Genomic DNA, 24,293 nt, shown 5'->3' on the forward strand with positions numbered 1-24,293 from the left:
TTTGTGGCAATGCTTAGAGAAGCCTATCCAGGATACCTGATTCTTATTTGATCATTTGTTTTATCTTCTTTCCAGCGATGCTTCCACTGACTGCTAGCTATGGATTGTTGAAGCTTGTTCTAAAGAAACATGGCATGGTATCTAAAACTGCATATTTGAGCTGGCGGTTCCAGTATAACAACTGCTTTGAAGTTGTTACCTATGATACACTGATGATATGATAAGGTGGGACTTACTAGGAAAATGGGTAAACTAAAGCAGACATGAAATAGTGACATGGTAGAAATGATATTTCTACTATATAAGTACCATGTCTACATTGTTGGCTAGCTTATTAACTTTGAATATATTGCCCTTCAATCACACAAATGAGTTTCTTTCTTTCACTATTGTTGGTTGTTACTATGTACATTTACAACATGATCCCGGTTGCTCAAGGGATTATATACTGTCCTTATACTGAAGGATTATTGTTTCTAAAGAAGAGGTTAACTTTATGCTGAAAATACATATCTCAGATAGATAACTAGATAACTAATCCCTTCAAATGATAGCAGGATAGTTTGCTCTTTACTTGCAGGGAAACAAATAATAAATAGACTATCCTGCTGGTTCTTGTCCTTTTTATTTTAGATTTTGGTTTCAGTTTTTTATAATTGTGTTGCTAATCTATTTACATGCACTAGATTTTTTATGTTGCAAAATGATCTGAAGCTGACTTGGATGACATCCAAGCTAGGGAGGTAGAAGCAACAAAGGTAATATGACGGGCAATATTAAACAAATCCACCACCAGTCTTTCTTGGCACTGCCATCTTAGTATATTTACTTTAACCTTTGGATATAAAAGGGACTCATAGAGATGATGATGCGGAAGACACTTGCTGTATAAAAAGAACCATTTGTCTTAGTGAAGTTAGAGTTTCATGCAAATTTTAGAATATTTCCTTGTTGCTCCTTTTGACCTTGTATATTGAATTGGTTTGGAAAATTATTGCAAATGAAACTGTAAACATTGTATGATATTGTACTGCCATTTTTTGGAAAATTATTGTACTGAACTATGACTTATGAGCTGAATAATTCTATTCATAAACTATGTGACAAATATTAGCCTCATAGCACTCACAAGCTGGTTATGATGAAGAGAAATAACAAAGGCTCTATCTATCTATCTATCTATCTATCAAACAAGCTGGAGAATGCTCGGGCTTCCCAATCACCCTGTTGGCATAAAGAAGAAGTTAAACTCTTCACTCAATGTAATTTAACGCAAAACACTAAAATGGCGTGGCAAAGCGCGCTACGTCCATCTAGTTCTGATTTAAAGTGGAAAGCGAGAAACTACCCACAAGATGAACTCTTGCAATCTATGAGAATTGTTTCACGATAACTTGAATGCACGCCATTCTGTTCGTTGACGTAGAACACCAGAAACGTTTTTTTTTTCCAAAAGGAGAGGATCATAAGCAAAGATTCTTGATTTACGTGTGACAAAGAAGTGTATCAACGACCATCTTGAGTGGAGATGAGGCTGAGTGTAATGCTTGACACTTCGAGTAATAAAAGCGCCCTTTATCAACAAAAAAAAACTAATATATGCCTCTTTGGCTGCCACCGGGCCATTCGTGCACGCTAGGGAAAAATAGAACTGCCAGGCCCGAATGGCGGCCCAGCGCCCTGGCTCGCTGGTCCCTGCACCCTGCTGCTCCTCCTGTCCGGACGCAGGCGAGCCGACGCACGGGAAGCAGGCGGCCAGGCGCTAACCCTACTTGACCGGGAGCGCCGGCGCACCACCTCCGCGCCCCTACGCCGCCCTGCCCGCTGCCTGCCGCCCGCCCGCAAGGCCGCAAGACTCAGCGCCGGCTCTCCCGCAGCCCCGCCCCGCCCGCACGCCACGGCCCCGCGCCCCTGCTCATCGTCGGCCGACGGCAGCTCGTCAGTTGGCACCTGGGCAATCGGCAGGCACGGAGGCGCACGGCCAGGACTTGCCCATCACTGACTGTCACAAACAGTGGCACGCAAGCACTGTGAGTGTTTCAGTTTACATTTCTCTTCTCATTTTGCGATTGATTCCCCACTCTAGAATAGAGGATGATCCTTGATTAATCGATGCAAGTAAAGAAGAATGCCATCGTTCTCGCTTGCAAAAGGAAAATCACAGAGTTAAACTATAATTTCCTTCTTGCTCTTGCAAGTATAGTAATGGGGACGTTGTCGATACTAAGAATTATCTGTATTTCGTTGAACTATCATGCCTCCTCCAAATTTCGTACATAAGCTGTACTTGAAACCAGAGGTCCCGCCTCCGCCGAATTGCTATTTATCTTAAATGTGAATGTGTTAACTTAATGTAGGCTGCTAAATAGGTGTGCATGGGATAATAATTGTCTGCATAATTCTGGTCGGACTAAATCTGGATCTACCGCTGTTGGTAGGTGATTGTAGAATGAATTATATACATCTACTATAATACCATCATCAAATGATATGTTAGCACTCAGCTTCTATATTATAATATTCGGTAGAGCCTCACCGCCTGTGACCGAGAGGTCCCAGGTTCGAGTCGCGGTCTCCTCACATTGCACTTCGTGAGGGTAAGGCTTGCCACTAACACCTTCCCCAGACCCCGCACAGTGCGGGAGCTCTCAGCACTGGGTACGTCCTTTTATGTGTGTCTCGTGGAAGAGAAATTGTTATGGTGCCATGTTTGAAGTTCTTCATATTATCCCCTTGTTGCTGTTTCTTGTGGGTACTGTGTATGCTGCATAAGGTCGGTAGAAATAATTGTTTGATTGCGTTACTGCTTCATCTAACAGGTCTTCTCCCCAGTTGGTAGCACCCAGTTCTGTGCCAATGGGCAAGAAGAAGAACAAACCTGAGGGGTCAATCAAGTCGCTGAAAGATGCTGAACAAGCGTACACTCTTTGCCCTATTGTGTTGTTAGTTACCTTTGTAGCTACGCTCCTTATTTGTCTTTTAAGTATCTTTTTGGTTCACTGGGCCACTTGGTATTTCACTGTACAGAGTTTCTTCAGATTACATTGGAGGAGATACCCTGGATGAACTGCTGTCTAAGCTTATCAGGTTAGTAGGTAACCACAGTTGACCTGTCAACATTTCTTTCTGTTGGTTGATTCTAGTATTCAAAAGTTATACATATTATCTAGGAGCGTTGAGGTTGCAAAAGCTTCAAGGGGAGGATTGCCAGAAAAGATATGGATGAAGGTATTGCCATCCTTGCTTCGTTTCACCATGTTTCTACTGTTGTTTTCTTCTGATGGAGTAGTTCTGTTATCATGAGCATATTCAAAATATTCTGATGTTCTTTTGTATTTGTTTTTTTCCTTGTAGCAACAATTTTGTGTCGGGGTCAATGACGTGACAAGGGTCCTTGAGAGAATGCCTGCTGCTGTTGCTTCGCATTCTGGCTGTTCTACTGAGGCACCGACCCACAAAGTTTTGCGGAGAGCTCCTTTGGTGCCACTTCAGGTTACTTTTGTTTCTTCACATGCGCTGTGCCTTTAGAGACAACATTTTTTATGGGCTTGGAGTTATATTTTGTACATATGTTAAGCCGAAGCAATTGAATCCTTAGTTGCAGCATGTATTTTCTCTAATGCTGTCTGTCTGCATTAGCTTATGCAAATGTCATGGATGTAATGTCTGTAATATTAATAAAAAAGTGTTTAGTCCATCTCTACTCACGGTTTCACCCCCATTACTTTATCTGGTCAAATATTCTTGAATGGCTAAAACTCTCTTAGTTACGATTACATACGGCTTTGAAAGACATTAGTATCAAATGATGCATTAAATACCAAATCAGCTGCAAAGTGTAAACACTGCCTTTTATTGAACAATAATTTTCTGTAAGCTGTGCAAACAACAGTTAAATTGACTTCTGAATGTCACGTCAACAAATTATTGACTTAATTAGGGATTGTTTACCGTCAGGTTAAGTGAACAAAAAAGGGGGGAGGGGGGATGTAGCGTGTACAAGTGCACTAGAGACATAATTAGCATTTCTAATAATTATGAAAAATTCTAAATTATTCACAGTACTGATATCATTCTCAAAGTAAGGTGATATCAAGAGTTATCTGCAGTACCTGTATGGAGAAAACTAAAATTGACAGCCGTTTCTCATCTTTCGTGGTAATGTAGGCTGTCCTTATAGCTGCTTATTGCAATCCCAAATGGCTAACGAAGCATCTTCTTTCGTGGTACTGTAGGCTGTCCTTATAGCTGCTGATTGCAATCCCAAATGGCTAACGAAACACATACCAACCCTGGCAAGCACAAGGCAAGTTCCTGTATTGTGCCTCAAGGACAACAGAGGAAGTTCACTGAGGTTAGGTCAAGTGACGAATGTCAGAACAGCGCTGGCCATCGGAATAAAGGTCAGCTTCCTTTCTTTCCTTGTTAATTGCAATTTCCTATACTGCCTCTTGAAATCACTCATGAAATCTTTCTTTTAACGCATATTAGGCCAGAAACAGCATAATCAACAAGATCATTGACGAAGTGCTTAAGGGTAGTAAGCTGGTCGCTGATGAACAGAAAATTAGCGCACCCATTCCCATTCCCAGTCCCAGTCCCAATCCCAGTCCAGTAACATGATGGGATAGGTGTGAACCTCTGTGTCCTCATCATTCCAGGAGCATCTTGAAGTGACAGGGTTTCCCAAGGAGATCAAGTGTGTTTCTGAACTGTAGCATATCAGTCTAAACTTCATTTTGGGTAACATCTTATGCTGCCAATACTCATGAAAAATAGGCATGTGGCTGGTATGTCAGTTTGGTGTAGGAGATGATGAATGCCTGTAATTTTTTCTGTAGTTGTTTCCGTGCATCACAAAAGCAACTTCATTCGTGCAGATGATTATTTTTGTTTGTAGCGGCTTTGTGGGTAATTCGTGTTCACGTTTTATAAAGGAGCTCACTGAAGGACGGAATCATTCGTGGCAAATGAGGTATAACACAATGTCCCTGCAAAGGAGCTCAAGTACTGCAAGTGATTGACACCAGTTAGCTTGTTTCCGTTCTTGCTGACAACGAAGCAACATTTCGACAATTAATATGTTTCACTTTTTGGTTATTGAGGGTTCGGCAATCTGTTTTACGAAGTTAAGGTTATAAGTATATCACACGTGAAGTATGAGTTTTCGAGTCATCCTTAATAATACACAATCCAGAATATAGTTTTCGAGTCATCCTTAATAATATACAATCTCCTAACCATTTATCATTACAGAATATAGTTTTCGAGTCATCCTTAATAATATACAATCCAAAGCGGAAGAAGTGCTTCTTCATCGCCATTAAACTAACTCAAAAATGTGTCTTTTACCTTTGAAAGGACCCAACTCAATGTTTTTAGCCTATACATATAGTTTCTTTTTACGAGAGTTCCTCACATCCCATCTTCGTGAGAAGTTTGTTGTTTGTCTGTCACCTTGTTTGATACTTCACTGCTTAGAATTTTGTTTATTGTTACTCGTACTACCTATTAGTTGGTGTTGCTGTAGAAGAGATATTGGAGATTGCACAGCACCAGTAGGGCCGGCTGCTCATGTATATATAGGCGGACACATGTATAATTACAGGTACAACCCTGACAAAACACGGGGACCTATACCTATACAATATGTTACTCAACACCCCCCGCAGTCGAAGGGTCGGCACCGACACATAGACTGGAGCGAAACTCTGGAAAAGTCGTGGACGGCAATCCCTTCGTCATGATATCGGCAAATTGCTGAGACGTCGGTACGTGAAGAACTCGAACGCGACCGAGGGCAACTTGCTAACGAACAAAGTGGATGTCCAACTCAATGTGCTTAGTGCGCCGATGATGAACGGGGTTGGCGGAGAGGTAGACGGCCGACACGTTGTCGCAGAAGACCACCGTAGCCTTGTCAACAGGACAAGAGAGCTCGGACAGCTGGCGAAGCCACGTGCACTCGGCCACCGCGTTGGCCACGGCGCGGTACTCGGCCTCAGCACTGGAGCGAGACACGGTGGGCTGCCTCTTGGAGGACCAAGAGACGAGCGACGAGCCGAGGTAGACGCAGTAGCCGCTGGTGGAGCGCCACGTGTCCGGGCATCCCGCCCAGTCCGCGTCCGAGTAGGCGACGAGGTCGGTCGACGCCGAGGGGGAAGCATGCAGAGACAAGCCGTAGCCCATGGTACCACAGACGTAGCGTAGAATCCGCTTCACCGCGGCCCAATGAGCATCCCGAGGAGCATGCATGTGCAAGCACACCTGCTGCACAATGTACTGGAGCTCCGATCGCGTCAACGTCAAGTACTGTACAGCACCGACGATGGAGCGGTAGAACGGCGCGTCGGACGCCAGCGACCCATCACTGGCGAAGAGCTTGGCCTTCGTGTCGACAGGAGTAGGCGCAGGGTTGCAGTTAAGCATCCCGGCACGCTCGAGAAGCTCGTGGGCGTACTTCCGCTGATGAAGGAAGAACCCGTCCGCACGCCGGACAACCTCGATGCCGAGGAAGTAGTGGAGCGGGCCAAGGTCCTTCAAAGCGAACTCAGCGCGAAGACTGTCGGTGAGCTGTCGAAGAAGACCAGCGGTGGAGGCCGTCAGGATGATGTCGTCGACGTAGAGCAGCAGGTATGCCATGTCGTTGCCGGTCCGGTAGACGAACAACGACGCATCGGAGCGCGTGGAGCGGAAGCCAAGCTGATGCAGGAAGCCGGCGATGCGCTAGTACCAGGCGCGGGACGCCTGCTTCAGTCAATACAGGGACCGAGAGAGCAAGCACACGTCATCGGGGCGCTCGGTGTCGACGAAGCCGATGGGCTGCTGACAGTACACCTGCTCCTGCAAATGGCCATGAAGGAAGGCGTTGGAGACGTCCATCTGATGCACCGGCCACGCGCGAGAGGCGGCAAGGTGCAACACCGTGCGGATCGTGCCCGGTTTGATGACCGGGGCAAACGTATCCATGAAGTCGACGCCAGCGCGTTGTCGAAAGCCGCGCACGACCCAGCGCGCCTTGTAGCGCTCGAGAGTACCGTCGGAGCCGAGCTTGTGCTTGAAGACCCATTTGCCGGTGATGACGTTGGCGCGAGGGGGCCGGGGAACCAGCTCCCAGGTCCTATTGCGTTGCAGCGCGTCGTACTCCTCCTGCATGGCGGCGCGCCAATGCGGGTCGCGCAAGGAGGCGCGAGCCGAGGTGGGCACCGGCGAAGGAGCGGTCGCCAGGCCGGTCGCGGAGCCGGTGAGACCGGCCTGCGGACCGGACGGGCCAGCAGGGGTGCCGGTTGGACCGGCTGGCAGACCGGGCGGCAGACCGGATGGGCCGGCCGAGGTGCCGGTTGGACCGGGCGGCGGAGGCCCCTGGATGCCACGCCGGTTGGCACCGGTCAGGGAGCCGGTCGTGACCGGGCCGGCCGGTCGGCGAGCCGGTTCGACCGGGTGCTGGGCCGGGTCGACAACTAGGAGGGATGCCGCCGTCGTGCGGCAGGATGCTGTTGCTGCTGGCCCAGAAGGCAGACGCGGCGGATGGAGTCGCCGTGCAGACGTACTGGTCGGCGGGGTAGCGTGTAGACGGTCGCCGCACGCCCGCACGTGCGCGGGTGAGCATGGGCGTAGGGGCCGCAACGACGGGCGGCGAGGTGGGCGTCGAGGCAGCCGAAGGAGATGCCGCGGGCGATGGGGACGCCGGAGGCGCCTCAGGCGTCGCGGGCGATGGGGGCGCCGGGGGCGACGGGGGGGGGGGGGGGCCGCCACGGGCGACGGTGGCGCCGGGGATGCCGGGGCGACGAGGACGTCGAGGGACCAGGCGGGGCCAGCGCAGAGGGGGCCGCCGCGGTCAGACGTCGGCGCGCGGCCGCAAGAGGGCTAGCGGGCACCGGGGGCGTCGTCGGAGGTGTCGTCAAAAGTCCCTGCTGAAACGGAAAAACCAACTCGTCAAAGTACACGTGTCGGGAGGTGAGGACACGTTGGGAGACTGGGTCATAACAGCGGTAGCCCTTGGTGTTGGCGGGGTAGCCAAGAAACACACAAGGGAGAGAGCGCGGCGCAAGCTTATGCGCGGCGGTGGCAGCAGTGTTAGGATAACATCGGCAACCGAAGATGCAAAGGTCATCGTAGGTGGGCGGCACACCGTAGAGGAGGTGATGCGGCGTGTAGGACCAACGCACACGACACGGGCGGATGTTGACGAGGAGAGTCGTCGTGGCAAGGGCATCCGGCCAGAATCGTGGGGGCATGAATGCGTGAAACAGAAAGGTGCGGACGCAGTCGATGAGGGTACGAAGCATCCGTTCGGCACGGCCGTTCTGTGAAGAAGTGTATGGACACGTGAGGCGGAAGACGGCGCCATGGGCGGCGAGAAGTGAGCGAATGGTGATGTTGTCGAACTCTTTGCCGTTGTCGGTTTGTAAGGCGTGGATGGGGCGACCGAACTGAGTGGAGAAGAAGGCGAAGAAGGCAGCGAGGGTGGCGGCAACATCTGATTTACGGCGAAGGGGAAAAGTCCATACAAAATGCGAGTAATCATCAAGAATCACAAGATAATAATCATAACCAGAATTACTCGGAACCGGCGAGGTCCAAACATCACTACGAATAAGTTGAAACGGAAAGGACGCGACTGTGGAGGAGGAACTAAACGGAAGGCGAACATGTTTGCCTAGACGACATGCTTCACAAGAGTGGGCATCCGTTTTATTACAAGTAAAGGAGAAGCCTTGCATTATTTGACGCAGAGCGGCAGAGATAGGATGGCCAAGACGGGCGTGCCAAAGGTCGACACCGGTGGAGAGGGCGAGTGGGCGGACGGTGGTGGTGCAGGCCGCGCCAACATGGTAGAGATCGCCGGGCTGTCACATCGGTGGAGGAGCATCCGGGTACGACCATCCTTGACAGAAAAACCAAAAGCGTCAAATTCCACAGGGTTATCACGACAGAAGGATTTAACGGAAACAAGATTTTTAATCAAGTCAGGAGAAACAAGGACGTTATCTAGAGAGAGAGGAGTGGAAGTGGAAGGAAAAGAGACGGAGCCAGTGTGAGTAATGGGAAGAGCATGACCATTGCCAACGATGATGCGAGAGGAAGTGGAAGCGGGTGTAGAAAATGAGAGGTTACTGGGGTGCGCAGCCATATGCGCGGAGGCGCCGGTGTCCATGAACCAGTCGCCACCGCCACCATACGCCCCAGCGGAGGGGGCGCTCTGGAGGGCGGTCAGGAGCGCGGGATCCCACGGGGCCGAACCCGGGGGGGGGCGGCGTAGGCCGGGGCAGGCTGGGGCGCCGCATAGAACGCCTGGTGGGTGGCCGGACGCGGCCCCATGATGCCCAGGTAGGGGGCGCGCGGCACGGGCGTAGAGTAGGCGTGAACGACCCCGGTCCACGGGTTGTGACCGACGGTCCATGGCGGAGGAGCGGTGTACTGCGGGGGACGAGGCGCGGGTGCGGTGGCGTTGGTGCCACCATTGCCACCGCCGTTGCCACCACCGCCATGGCGACGACGGCCACGGCGACTACCGCCAGAAGGAGTCGTCTGCCCGGCCTGGGCGCCGGCGTGGCCGGTCCACGGGCCGGTCGGGCCGGCCTGGTGACCGGACTGGCCGGTCCACGACCCGGTCGGACCGGGCGGCTGGCCGGCGGCGGAGAAACCCGGCGGTAGACCCGTGGGACGAGGCACAGGGGCGCGGGCACGGGAGTCTGGGCACCGCGGGAGAAGCCGGCGACGAAGGCGGTGTGGGCCGCCCGAGCCCGGAGATGCTTGAGGCGGCGCCCCTCGAGGCGCAGGTAGGCCACGGCCTGCTCGAAAGTGGGCGTGCTGAGGAGCGTGAGGTTGGAGGCGGTGTTGCTGAGATCCTCGCCGAGACCTGCCGATAGGGTGGAGAGCATGATCTTGTCATCGATCGGGAACTCCAAGTCACGGAGCTCATCGGAGAGGCTCTTCAGCTTGAGGGCATACTCGTCGAGAGATAGGTCGTTCTGGTGGGTGCCGAAGAACTCCTGCTGGAGGAAGGTGACCCGCTGGATTTTGTTGTCGGTGAAGAGACCGGTGATCTTGGCCCAGACCGTGTGGGCGGAGTCGCCGTCGCGGACGACGGTGCGAAAGATGTCGTTGGAGACGGTCTGGTAAAACCAGCGGATGATGGTGGCATCGATCGCGAGCCACTCGGGGTCGTGCGGCATGGCGAGGAGGTCGATGGTGCCGTCGACGTGATCGAGGAGATCATACTCGCGGAAGAGCAGCCCGAAGTACGTCTTCCACGGGAAGAAGTTGGCAGCGGTGGTGGAGAGCTTCACCGGCACGCGCTCGGCGATGGGGATGTCGCGGATGACGGCGACGGAGGGGCCGGCGTAGGTTTTGCTGCTACTAGAGCGGGAGGAGTTGAAGGGGTCGGAGCCGGAGGAGGAGAAACCGGCCATGGCCGAAGCGGTGGTGGTGGTGGGAGGCGGAAGCGGCTAGGGCTAGGGTGGGGGCCGGCGGCGCCCAAGGTGAGGAGGGCGGCGGCTAGGGTTAGGGTTGCGTTGAGGCCGGCGACGCCCAAGAAGGGGAGGGGCGGCGGCTAGGGCTAGAGGAGAGGGTCCGGCAGCGCCCAAGGAGCGGGGGGGGGCTAGGTCAGGGCCGGAGGGCCTCTGATACCATGTAGAAGAGATATTGGAGATTGCACAGCACCAATAGGGCCGGCTGCTCATATATATATATATATATATATATATATATATATATATATATATATATATATATATATATATATATATATATATATATATAGGCGGACACATGTACAATTACAGGTACAACCCTGACAAAACACGGGAACCTATACCTATACAATATGTTACTCAACAAATATGTTACTCAACAGTTGCTACCTAAACCGACTTCGATTCAGGCCAGAGTTAATCCCAAAAGTAAATGAACCAGAGTTGACACTCAATTCAGGCCAATTAGCCTTTGCAACGTACTGTACAAGATCATCTCAAAAGTGCTTGCAAATAGGCTGAAGGCGATACTTCCTGAGATAATTAGCCTGACACAAAGTGCGTTTGTCCGAGGGCGTCTGATTACAGACAATGTGTTGGTGGCTTATGAGTGTTTTCATGCACTCAAAGGGAGAAGTCAGGGACAAAATGGATTTTGTGCAGTGAAACTTGATATGCAAAAGGCATATGATCGAATTGAGTGGGGCTTCTTGAGGGATATGATGAGGCGACTTGGTTTTACACAGCGATGGATAGATTTGATCATGGCTTGCGTCTCTAGTGTAAGCTACATAATATGGTTTAATTCAGATGAGACGGAGACGATTACACCTACAAGGGGCTTGCGGCAGGGTGACCCTCTCTCGCTGTATCTATTTTTGCTTTGTGCCGAGGGACTCTCAAGCTTGTTAACACACGAGGAAGAAGCTGGGAATTTACAGGGAGTCAAGGTGTGTCGTCGGGCACCGTCGGTATCCCACTTACTCTTTGCCGACGATTCTCTAATTTTGATGAAGGCTAATGCATCTAATGCAATCACTCTTCGGAAAGTGTTGACCATGTATTGTGCCAGCTCGGGACAGTTAATAAGTGAACCAAAGTCTAGTATTTTTTTCAGTCCGAATACACTGGCAGAGGATAAGGAGGCAGTCTGTAACATACTGGATATCAACGTGGAAGCACTAACCGATAAATATTTGGGGCTGCCATCTCATGTGGGAGTTGAACGGACAGATTGTTTTCAGCACCTAGTCGATCGTGTATGCCAAATCATCAATGGGTGGAACGCGAAGAATTTGTCTATGGGTGGCAAAGAAATATTACTCAAAGCCGTAGCCCAAGCAATCCCAACTTATGCAATGTCAGTTTTTAAACTTCCAAAAGGGATTTGTAAAGGAATCTCTTCAGCTATTGCTCGATATTGGTGGGGTGAAAAGGAGGGAAAAAAGCTATGCATTGATATTCTTGGTGGAAAATGTGCACTCCAAAGAAGCATGGTGGGATGGGTTTTAGGGATTTGCATTGTTTCAACCTAGCAATGTTGGCCAAACAGATTTGGAGGTTGATTGATGAACCTGAATCTTTGTGTGCTCAAGTGTTAAGAGAAAAGTACTACCCTTCTGGTGATATTTTGAGAGCTGAACTGAAGAAGGGGTCCTCGTTTACATGGCAAAGTCTGATGGCCGGCATGGGAACTTTCAAGAGAGGATATATTTGGCGTGTTGGGAGTGGCACAAGCGTCAATGTGTGGAATGATCCATGGTTGCCAAATAGTCCTACGCGGAAGGTAATTACAAGGCAAGGAGGGAGAATAATTAGCAAGGTGGAGGAGCTCATAGATCCGAGTGACCAGTAACTGGGATACACAGATGTTGGTGGATAATTTTTATCCCGTGGATGTACAAAGAATACAAGCTATACCTTTGTCACCGTGGGATTCAGAGGATATAGTAGCATGGCACTACACAAAAAATGGCATCTTTTCTGTTAAGTCGGCCTACCATTTGGAATGGCAACACCAATATGGCAGCCGGACACGAAGACGGGATGAGCCAAGTGGATCCACGTTAAACCCAGTTTGGCAGAATGTATGGAAGCTTACAGTACCGGCGAAGGTTAAATTTTTTGTTTGGAGGGCTCTGCATGGTATAATCCCGTGCATGTGCACCCTCGCAAACCGGCATATTGAAAGAAGTGGACAGTGTCCTGTATGTGCATGGGGAGCGGAAGATATTCTACATATGTTGTTCAAATGTGACCGTGCTCGTGAAGCCTGGCAAGCTCTTGGATTAGATCAACAAGTCCAATTTGCAGCACAGCTAGACCTATCGGGTAGTTCAGTATTGGAACATATGTTGAATACAAAACATGCGATACCTAGCTTGGGGTCTTTACCGGGGAAGGAGATACTAGCCACAGCGGTGTGGTTCATCTGGTGGAGGCGACGTGAGATGAAACATCAGGGGGAGGCTCCACCACCGAGCCGAATAGCTCTATCAATAAAAGCTATGGTGGCTAATGCTCTGAAAGTGAAGAAGATTAAGTCGGCCAGGATAAAAATGGGTTGGTCTAAACTACCGGCCGGGTTTATGAAGCTAAATACAGATGCAGCTGTAAACGTAGAAACTAGAAGGGCATCCACGGGATGTGTTATAAGAGATGCAAGCGGACAGTTTGTGGCAGCCTGTAGAAATAAGATCGACGGAGTGATCGATGTAACCACAGCTGAGGCGCAGGCAGTCCGTGATGGTCTACGCCTGGCTGAACGTGCAGGCTGCACCCGTATCTATGTCGAAACTGATTCCATGAACGTAGTCACAGCTTTTGAAGACCCGACAAGCAACAGGATAGTAGGCATGGCGTACTTGGATGAGTGTCGAACGATCATGACAAAGTTCGCGTCGACACGATTGACCCACTGTCCGCGAGAAGCAAACCAAGCGGCAGATTTAATAGCAAAATCAGTAGATGTTTCTAATAGCAACTTTTGGCTAGAAGAGCCGCCGTTGTTTCTTGTTACACAATTGGTGGAAGATGTAACCTTTTTTGTGTAATAATAAAGGTTACTAATTGTTTCAAAAAGACTTCGATTCGCTAACTCTAAGTCAAGTGGCCTTGGGTTAGTGATACGCAGGGCCATCTGACTAAGAGTCGCGAGTAAAGTCAGCGTGGCATTGTTTGCATCGCTCGTTACCAGCATATGACACACTAATAATTAGGGCGAACCATCCTTGTTTCCAGTTGTTTTGGAATTTTGCTAGGCATGATTAAACAATGTGAAGAAGTTTTTTCTTTCTCATAAAAAGAGGAAATGAAGAAGAAATCTTACATGCCAGCTTTCGTGTATTAAGGAAATAGAACAAACATCATACATGCTTCTCCCTCCGTTCTATAATTCTTGCCGTGGCTTCAGTTTAAGTTTAAACTAAAACCATAACAAGAATTATAAAATGGATTGATTATTAGACTACCACGAGAGAAATATAGTACCAAGTTATCAGAGACAAGTTCCTTTGTAAAATGCACCCCCAAAGCTCATCTTGCTCCACGGTGTTCGACTCTGTTCTGAGCTATGGTTTGTCGTGGTTCCTTCTCTTTGTTTTCAGATGGTGAAAGAACCGACATGATTGGTTCAGCCGCGATGCGTGTGAAGAATCATCAGTCACTCACTGAAGATAAACTAGCCATGATACTAACGAAAAGTATCTTTGACACATGAGCACGCTGCTTCTGATTTTTAAAAATCACAGTTTTTGGATTCTAAAAAAATTGAAATTAAATATCCACATGCATATAAATATTTCGAAGGTATGCTAAGAATTTTGGAGAAACATATGTTTTATTTTGAGCTATACAAAAAAGAAAAAAGTCTGATACATATCTACCCCTATACGTAGCCACAATTTTTTTTTTCTGTAGATCAAAATATAATGCAATTTTTTACCGATCTTAGCACGAATTTCAGGACATGTTTATGTATTTCTGAAATAAATGTGGCGATCTTAAAACGCGGATGTACAGTTTTAAATATTTTAAAAACTGAAAACAATGCTGCTCACGTGCACCACATCTGCTTTATGATACTAACCTCATTGTTGTCTGGTAGGTGGTCAATTTGGGATAGGAAGACGGTGCGGTCATCCACGGGGGTGCTGATAGAAGGTTGCCGTAGAACCTACCCTGCCCAAGAGGCGAGCATCTCTAACACATATTATAAAAATGTCAAACTTTTAATATTTTGGCTTTGGATTTTTTTTTGTTTGTCCAGAACAGATGCGGTAAAACTCCACGAACCTGTAACAGTTTAATGAGCCACCGAAAATCCAAATCTCCGGCCGTTACATCTACAGAACCAGGGGGTAATATAGAAGCCTAAAACTGGCTGGATTTCCCACCTCTTCTCTCATGCCACCGGTCGTACAACCGCCTCCAGCCGTTGATTTCTCGCGTCTCTGAAAAAGTCGTGCACCGCCGTTCGAACATCCTGCCACCGAGTTTCGATTTCGGCCAAGTCTTTGCAAACTTCCGGCAAGCCGCCTCGATACGGACCAATTCCGGCGAGCCGCCATGATCTGGTGCAGGGCAGGCGAACACGCAGGTGAGCAGTTGGGATGCAGGAGGGGCGGCGCAGGCGAGCGGGGATGGCGTTGGGGGTCTTGGTGGCTAGATAAAGTTTATATATTTAGTTCTATGAGAGTTAATTTTACACCATAAAAACGGTTTAAGATGTCTTTTATACGAGTTTTAAGGGGTTGTGGAGATATGATTGCCCGGTGCTTCAGGGTCTTGAGATATGATTGTGGCCGACTGTGGGAGCGATGGTCCATTGGTGCCAAGGTTTATGAGTGGTCCTCAAAATGCTTCGCAGATGGATGATCATGTCACCGTATCCTTATTTTATGGTTATCGTAATCACTGTTAACGCATATCATAGATTTGCACTATAAAATTAAGTTAAGTCGTTCTGTCTTAATCATATGGTTTGGAAGAAAGGAAGTGAGATACTAGTGTACCTTCTCTGTGGTACTTTTCTTGGCAAGTTAGAGGATCCGGTTCTGTCGGGGCTGTGTGCGCGCAGCTGAAAGGAAGAAGCTAGCACTGCGGAATGGCTGGAAGCAGAATCATATCCTGGCCATCCGTAATAAATTTTGCTGGGTGGATCCTGGATTTCTGCTCCCACTTCCGGCCGACCAACGCAACGAAAGCCGCTTTTGCTCGGTGTACTGTCCGAATACTCTGAGCTCTGAAACCCATGCCCTATATACAGGTGGAAAAAATATGAAACGGTTTTGCCAGGGCATATCATGTGATCAAGACGTCGGAGCAACTCGGTAGCCATTGAGGCCGGATGGCTTTGAGTTTGAGATGTGGGAGATCGTCTCATCTGGTGCCGTACCATGGTAGGCTCTCTGCTTTTCAGGAGCGTGCAAAGGAAGGATGTTTAGGGAAGTGGGGATCGGATTCGGACTGGCCCCATCGGATGTTTAAGTAAGCTGAGTAGTGAAATGTTCTTTGCATTAAGCAATGCTTTGTAAGTACTCTTCACAAACGTGCCACTAACTTATCTGGCTACAGTACGAATACAGTTTACCACCGTTTTAAAATGATTGTCATAACTTTGTCTAAATATAAATGGTGTATCTAGATATATTTTAGTTATAGATATCCCTATATATAGAAACTCAATTTGGTTCCCGGATGCGTATGATCTCTCTACCATAAAAAAACATATTTTCAAGTGTTAAAAAAATTTGACAAAAATCTCCATAATATATGTGTGTTCGTCAAGTTTCACGAAAAAATGATATATTTTGTAGTCTACGTAAAAAAGAGAAAATTTATCTTGTGACATGTCTTTGTTTTAGCATCGAATTTTGTCTTTTTACACACGCCACATGACAAGTCGATTTTTCATAAAATGACTTTGTGAGCGCGTAGCACATAAAGATGTACGTACAAAAATTTTGTTTCAAATTTTTTAACATTTCAAAATGTGTCTAACATACGTTTCAAAATAAAGGGTGCATACGCTCCCATATGCCAAAACATCAGTCCTTTATATCTAAATCCAGATAAAGTTAGAACCGTTAGAACGGGGAGATGGCCGTTTCGCGGGAGCTACAACCAGCAGCCATCATTCTTTGTGCCGTACGCACACTCTGTCCTCAATTCCCGGGAAAAAGGAGAAATCCAGCGTTGCTGCCGAACGGGTTTCGCTGGCAGCTTTGTATAGCGTGTGGAGAAGCGGAGTGAGGGCATCTCCAGCGGCGCGACGCAAAACGGTCGCTGAGCAAAGTGATTCATGCTCCGGTATCATGCGTCTGATGTCCGGTCGATTCGTAGGACTATTGGAAGGACCGCCATGATTCAGATATCCAGGAAATTATCTACGGCGGCGGCTTCGTTCGCGATGATCGGGCCGGGACAGGCGCGCATGATGACTGGTCACGAACGCAAGATGCGGAGGACATCGACACCGCATGGCTGTTCGCCACCCAGCAGACGCAGCCAACACCCGTGTGCGTGGACGACTTCGACGACGCGCCAACGCAGCCTATCCCCACGGACATTGCCACCAAGAAGAAGGGGGAGAGCCGCAGGACACAAGGCTTCGTCGACGACGAGGACAAGTGTTTGTGTGAAGCGTGACTGGCAACGACCCAAGATTGTATCAATGGCGCCCAGCAAAAGGGCAAGGTCTATTGGGTCAAGGTCTTGCAGCAGTACAACGAGACAATGATGCACCCACCCTACCATATCACAGGCCCTCGGACGGAAGAGTCCCTCCAGAAAAGATGAAACTACATCAAACAAGAGACAAGCAAGTTCTGCTCGGCGATCGAACATGCTATTAACAACCCCGTAAGCGGCACTGGCGTCATGACAGTGGTAAAGACGATAGAACCATCATCATTCTAGACAATTTGCGTCATTGCGTCAATTTGCGTCATTGTACATCATTGGCGGCTATGATTGCAGGTATCCCGCGCCTTGGAGAAGTTCAGGGCGACGCACAAGAAAGGCTTCCATATGGTCCATTGTTGGGAGGTGCTCAAAGACAACAACAAGTGGATGATAAGCTTTGCGGCCTACCAAGAAGCTGTGAAGAATGGAACAGCGGTCACCCTCGACGGCGAAGACGACGATCAAGGCCGTCCAGTCCTTCCACCTCGTCCACGAGGCCATAAGGCTACCAAGGCCGATCTTGTCCGGGAGGCGCAGGCCATTGCGTTCACGCAGAGCATGGAGAAGATAATGGCCGACAACCGTGCCGCCATGGCTGCTAGGGACGAGAAGAGGCGTCTGGATAAAGAGGCCGCAGCTGCCATCTACCAGAACCTCGCCAAGGAGGTCATCGATGTCCAAAGGCTGGACATCGAGGCCAAAAAGACAGACACCGAGGCCAAATTGCGTGCAGAAGACACAAGGATCATTCTTGCCGACTTGAGCGGCATCGACGACGACACCAGGGCATGTTTCATGAAGAGGCGCGCCGAATTCCGCGCGCGAGACGCCTGATCGACGGCGCCATGCGCCCAACACCTTGGCCTCCTTTTGGACTTTTTTTAATTGCTGTTCAGGCCTTCTTGTGCCCCTTTTGCTCCACTTTGCGCCGTACGAGCTGCAAAGTGTGATGAACTTGTTTCAGCCCTCAATTTGCGGCTGTAATTTCGTGCAAAGTCGACTCTATTTCATCTTTTTTGAATTCTGGCATGCGCCCAAAATGCGTCGTCCCGCTGGAGCCAACCCCAGATGCAAACGGAGACACGACCATTTCCGCGTCCACCAGGCAACGTAAACGGACCTCCGTGGACAATTTAAACATCTAAAATACGTCGCGCCGCTGGAGATTCCATGAGGGCCTTTGTTTCGGACAGACTCCGCGTCGCGCCCACGTGCGTGCGCCCCGCCGCGTTCGGCTATCCTTGGGTCGGTCGGTCGGTCGGTCCATCCTTCCAGTCTCGTGCAAGAAGTTTCTCGGTTCGGCGCGCTAAACTCCATGTGCCTCACATGCTGATGCACATCAATGAACGTGGGAACCCGTTTAAGAACATTCATGCTTCTTGTTTTACCTTCATAGGATATATACATTTTTATCTAGACTAGAGACTAGAGTACTCCATCAAGTGACTAATGTACATTTAGCTTTTGCTTACATCAAACCTTTTCATATTTGATGTACTTTTTACAAACAAAAAACATTGACATATGTGACATCGAATTAATATACTACACTTTAAAATGAATCTGGTTATGTTAACCATTACCACCTAAAATAATTAAAACAATACTCAGGAAATCATCTTTAGAAGAAAAAACGTTAGAGCATGTCAAGCGACGCACATATTTAGTGCGCCCGTCTGAATGGATCGCCGCAGGCCGAAAGACTCACCCAATGTAGCAACCCAAAACTTAGGTTGTCTCTTTGTCTCTCCATGTGGATGCAATTTTAGCCTAAATCTGGGCTAGCTTTACGTCCGCGCTGACACCCACGGAGATAACCCAAGTATCGTCCCCTGGACCACTAGTCGGTGATAAAACATGGATAGAATTTTTTGATCTTAATAAAACTAAAATACAATCGATTTTTCCCTAGACTACTAGGCCTCGTCATTGCTCCGGCCGATGACGCGGGATGGGCCAGCCTCGCTGGCCCATGTCACGGATGCAGCCCTCTCCTCCCTGCCCTAGCTTGGAGCGGCTCTGATGCGTCACCGCACATTGTTTTCCCGTTTGTGTGCATATTCGGGCGCCCTGACCACCATGGCTTCGCACGCGATTGGCCTCTTGGGCAGTAGTGAGTGCCATCCGCTAGGAGAGCAGGCCCATTTGGCCTACGCTCCACGGACATCACCCTACTGATGCTCTCGTCCTCCATAATATGCTATCGATACATCTCCTTCGTGCGGTTCTTGATGGCTAGGTTCACCTCCTCAAGGGAGCGGGCACGCGCCAGCTCCTCATTGACGATTTCAAAGAAGACGAGCAGGGCCGCCTGTTGGTCGCTCCTCGGCGGACGGCCGGACTCCTTCTCCCCCTCCTCGTCAATGTCTTCCTCTGGGACGAACTCGTCCAGCCCTCATGCGCCATCGCCGCACGCTCCAGCTCCTCGTTGGATGATGGGTACAACTCGTGCGGGGCATGTGCTAGCTTGGCCCATGTGGTTTGCAGCCAACAAAAGATGGTGGGGAGGCGAGAGTGTGCCAGAGAAGGAGAAGAGGAATTAGTGTGTCTACTGGGTGATAAGGCGGAACGACTCGACACACGATACATTTTTATAGCCAAATGCCTTGGCAGGAAAGCTTGCTGGGAAGGCTAAGCGGGCTTGAGGGACTTTTGCATGTATGTGAAGGAGGCTACCCGTCTGCTGCGGTGCGACTGTGTCGTGTCTGCCATCCAGCGACAAACCTAAGGTTTTGTTTTTGGTAGGTTTGGGATGTGCACGATCTTCACAAGTATCACTTTTAATGTATTCTCTGACCATCGAACCATAGGTTTCTATAGTTGCAGGCTGCCGTTAAGACACAAATCAAACTCGGAAATTAAGACACCATTAAAGAAAAAAAAAACATCGCTTACATTGGAATCGATCACATGCTTGATTGGCCTCGTTTCTTACATAGACACATGCGCAGTTGGCCACTACACACATCTGGCGGTGGCAGGTCGAGTTCAACGAATAGAGTCCTACCTACACACCTGTTATGTGCCAAGAAACCGCAGCGAAGATTGTGAATGGAAGTTTCGTCGCATTCTTTTATTCCGTCCATCGACCCACTACGTGCCAACTCTGCTTTTTAATCCTTCCACCTCAGCCATCTCCAAAGTTGTGTGCTCTGTGAGGTAGGCCGCTACTTGGCCTCATCGCAACCAAAATTGAAATATTTTAAAGACTATGTATGTATACATATTGTCTCCATGTGAACATGCATATTATTTCGAACATGGCAATGATCACTACAACATGATATTTTTTTCGCCATTTTTTCTTGGAAAAATTATGTGTTCTATAAATATAAATATAGTTATTATTCTGGATTAGGAACCTAGTCGATCTCGATCAGTTTGTGATTCGGGCGAGCGGATTTTTGAAACCATGCAGGTGGACTAAATCCTACTTCTAAAAGTTACAAAAAAGAACTTAGAAACAAAGAGCCTTCGATGTACATTTTGAAATTCATTTTCTCACTTTCATGAATGGTGATATTATTTAGCGAGAATTTACATTGGTCGGTTCCAACTAAACAGTATGTGTTTGTTTTTCGGAGTTTTACATACCTTATCAATAAGTTTTTTCCCCAATTTTTTAGAAAATTGAAGATTTAGAAAATGGGATTACATGAAAGTAGAGGTTCATTTTTTAGACACGCGAGTGGATGGAGTGACCCAATAACAACTTGCCACGTCGCAGTAAGAAATATGGAAGTTGAATCCAACGTTCACTTGAAGATCTGACGGCTAACGATGCGTTTTCTCCAGGGAATTAAATTTTAAACATTCGTTTCTTATAATTTCTGCATTTTTTCAGCACAAATCTCCGCAGGGATTGGACTAACGGTCTAATCTTAAGGACATGGTAGATTTACGTTATGGTCGTCTAACGAGAATTAGTAGACACGTCGCTGGCAGGAGCAGAGCAGCCCCACCATGATATTGAGAATCAGAGGAGAGCCTATTAATTGTGTGACCCCTTCAGCCCGATTTACTCCGCTTCCCAAACACCACAGTCCCACAGCACACTACACCTCCAGAGTCCCTTTCCCTCCCAAGCAACACACATCACTCTATATCCAAGCTAGAGGAGGAAGAAGAGCTCGTCGGTCGACTGACCAAAAAGCAGCAGCAGCAAGCCATGGGCAAGGACTGCGGCAACCACCGCGACGACCACCTCCGGAACTGCTGCCGGCGCCTCCTGGCCGTGTTCCTGTTCCTGGCCTTCATCGTCGCCGTCATCTCACTGATCGTCTACCTCGTCCTCCGCCCCACCCACCCGCGCTTCTACCTCCAGGACGCCTCCCTCCGGCAGCTGGACCTCTCCAACGCCTCCAGCCTCCTCTCCACCTCGCTCCAGGTCACCGTCGCCTCCCGCAACCCCAACGACCGCGTCGGCGTCTACTACGACCGCCTCGACGTCTACGCCTCCTACAAGTACCAGCAGATCACCGTCGCCTCCTCGCTCCCGGCGGTGTACCAGGGCCACGGCGACGTTGACATCTGGTCGCCGGTGCTCGACGGGCCCAACGTCCCCTTCGCGCCCTACCTCGCCAGCGCCATCTCCCAGGACTGCCAGGCGGGGTACCTCATCCTCCAGGTCAAGATCGACGGCCGCGTCAGGTGGAAGGTCGGCAGCTGGATCTCCGGCCACTACCACCTCTTCGCCACCTGCCCGGCCTTCCTCGTCACCACCGGCGGCAACGGCGCACCCGGGGCCAGCGGCTTCAAGTTCCAGACAACCACCTACTGCCACGTCGAGGTCTAGTTAAGATCAAGGCTAGCTCCGGCGAGAGGTAGGCTTCTTCTTGGAGTAGCGTTCGCCTGTGTTGTGTCCATACTCCATAGTCAAAGCAGAGGCGCAGATCGGTGGTAATAATATCACTATTTATGTGGGGATATAATACAAATGTAAAGGAGGGGTGATGATTTAGTACCGTTTGCTTAGGGGAAGTTACCACGATGCTTATGTGCGTGCCGCCTTCATTAGCTGCTTACTCTTCTGTTACTGCTACTTCAAAGCTTATAACAACTGTCAATAAACCATTTTTGTGGCACAACTATATATAAGGAATCCTGTTGAATGTTTTCTTGGTAATGACTCATTTGATAATGACCGGACACAAGATATAGGAGCTTTAAGCTTTTGTTAACTGGAGTTGTAGGAGAATTTTGGACTCCTGTTTGGGCCCTATATTGGTTTGGTGGCAACAACCAGATCCTCCTTGGCAGCTCTCTCGTGGCTTTGGGATTTGGTTGAAGCTTGCGAGAAAGTACACATGGGGACTATGTGTTTGAGATCCCCAAGTCCAAGAGCAAAAGGTAGTTGGATAGTCTCTCTCACACACATGGAGTTTGATCATAAGAAGCATTGGGAACACAAGTGATAGTTTGCGGAAGCCGTTTTCTTTTCTTTAGTCCCCTCTGTGTGCCAATTGCCAACGGATGCTCTGGCATGCGCATGTGTTGGAAGCATCTGTTCTTGGTAGAGAAAAAATGTTGTAGGAACTTTGACTTTGCAACCAGCTTACTACACTGCATACTTTGGGAGAGTAAACTAGTTTGACAGTCCAAATAGGTTTTCATCAAATTTCACAACTGAAATTTACACATGAGCCTTTCTGAAAAGACTGCAGATTATATATTTTATTACCTGGAATCGCCATCTTTCTTGCAAAGTGTTTTTCTTTCTGACGTTTTCACAAAGAGCTTTACACGACAGATGCTGATGCTGAGATAGTGGCTTCTTTGCGGGTGTGGCCCCATGTTCGTTCGAACTTCGAAATGATAGGACTCGCTTGCTTTGGGAGAGAAGAAAACATCCATGTGCTTTTAGGCAGAAAATTAATGGAGCACCGACTGAATAATATAATGGCGTCTGCGCCTTCAGAATGATGTGAGATGACAGTGGAGACGATTCTCCCGATCCGAGATGCCTTAAAAACCTTTAATTTGGCAAGTATTGCTTAAGAAGATATCAAAGAGCAAAGAGGAAGATGTATTAGAAGCTACGTAGTACACTTACAGTTAAAGTCGCCATGGATATATTCTTGGTGCATCCATGTGCAGTGTGCTCACTCTCGCTTTTCCTTTGCTTGCTCCGGTTGCATTCTGGCTAGCTAGCTAGCTAGTACCGGTTTGGTGACACCCATAATTTTTCCCCTGCGATCTACACATAGGCTTGGTATGGGTTCATCTGGAAATTGAGGAGATATGGTATGATCATTCAACTGAACCCAAACCAGTACTGAACCTACCCGCTTGTCCATGAGATGCTGTTAGCATGGGCTTGCATGGAGTAGATTGTTCTTCGTTGGTACAAGATGGAGAAGAAAAGTACTCCCTCCGATCATAATAAGTATTGTGTCGGAGTTTTAGTTTAATTAGTTTAAATTTGAACTAAAACATCGACACTTACCATGGATCGGAGCGAGTAGTTGAAATTACTCTCGTCAGCCTAAATTAACTAGCGCACATCAGAAGTATACTTGTAAATTGTAATGGACAACAATATGGCTGCACCAATTAATTTGGGCTAAGGACTACATTCTGTGCGTTGGATGGTTTTGTGACGGTGTGGACCTAGAAGGCCACAACAAGCGTTTGGCTTTGGGTCTACGACAACAGGAACACATTCTGTCATAATCTTTGGATGGCGCGAAATTGTTCGTGCAATCGTGCCGAATAAAGGTGCAATGATTTTTGCACCGAATGTCCTCTGTCGCCTGAGAAAAGAGAAGGATTGCTGTTGCATGTCAACAGACGCAGCGCGACACGTAGAAATCGATCGATGTAAAGAGGCAGAGGCGTGTCAACTTCAAGCAGGTACGTACTAATGGTAGCTTCTGAAAGCTCTGTTTCATCATATTTGCGAGCTCCTCTTCCGGGCTGCTGTGCAACCTGGCTTTCATTGCTGGTGAGACTTCCACTTGGGTTGAACCCTCCGGCCCTCCCTAGCTAATACAACGACGGTAATTTGCTCAGTACCTCTTCAAATAAAATGCATGATATGGTCATTAACAAATAAATAGTACGTGGGTTCATAGGGGTGAGTATATGTGAACATCTATGTCTGTAGTGTCTTTCGTAAAAAAAAAATATTAACAT

General features: G+C 48.5%; 2 protein-coding genes across 2 annotated transcripts; both read left to right on the forward strand.

Moving 5' to 3' along the window:
* The first annotated feature begins 1,921 nt into the window (after positions 1-1,921).
* Positions 1,922-4,879, forward strand: LOC124654552. Its single transcript, XM_047193552.1, has 7 exons — positions 1,922-2,030; positions 2,820-2,918; positions 3,028-3,087; positions 3,171-3,228; positions 3,355-3,492; positions 4,236-4,403; positions 4,492-4,879. Exons 2-7 carry the CDS (start codon positions 2,857-2,859, stop codon positions 4,621-4,623), a joined length of 618 nt encoding a protein of 205 aa, XP_047049508.1. The 5' UTR covers positions 1,922-2,030; positions 2,820-2,856; the 3' UTR covers positions 4,624-4,879.
* Positions 4,880-21,196: 16,317 nt separating this feature from the next.
* Positions 21,197-22,243, forward strand: LOC124654249 (NDR1/HIN1-like protein 1). Its single transcript, XM_047193268.1, has one exon. It carries the CDS (start codon positions 21,328-21,330, stop codon positions 21,952-21,954), a length of 627 nt encoding a protein of 208 aa, XP_047049224.1. The 5' UTR covers positions 21,197-21,327; the 3' UTR covers positions 21,955-22,243.
* The last annotated feature ends 2,050 nt before the right edge of the window (positions 22,244-24,293 follow it).

Source organism: Lolium rigidum, chromosome 5 (assembly GCF_022539505.1).
Source record: "Lolium rigidum isolate FL_2022 chromosome 5, APGP_CSIRO_Lrig_0.1, whole genome shotgun sequence".
Classification (NCBI taxonomy): domain Eukaryota; kingdom Viridiplantae; phylum Streptophyta; class Magnoliopsida; order Poales; family Poaceae; genus Lolium; species Lolium rigidum.

Bases quoted from the DNA above. Each gene is read 5' to 3' on its own strand.
- LOC124654552 (XM_047193552.1), top strand. From the start codon at position 2,857: ATGGGCAAGAAGAAGAACAAACCTGAGGGGTCAATCAAGTCGCTGAAA. The intron at 2,919-3,027 runs GTACACTCTTTG...TTCACTGTACAG, and splicing joins CTGAAAGATGCTGAACAAGC to AGTTTCTTCAGATTACATTG. The intron at 4,404-4,491 runs GTCAGCTTCCTT...AACGCATATTAG, and splicing joins CGCTGGCCATCGGAATAAAG to GCCAGAAACAGCATAATCAA.
- LOC124654249 (XM_047193268.1), top strand. From the start codon at position 21,328: ATGGGCAAGGACTGCGGCAACCACCGCGACGACCACCTCCGGAACTGC.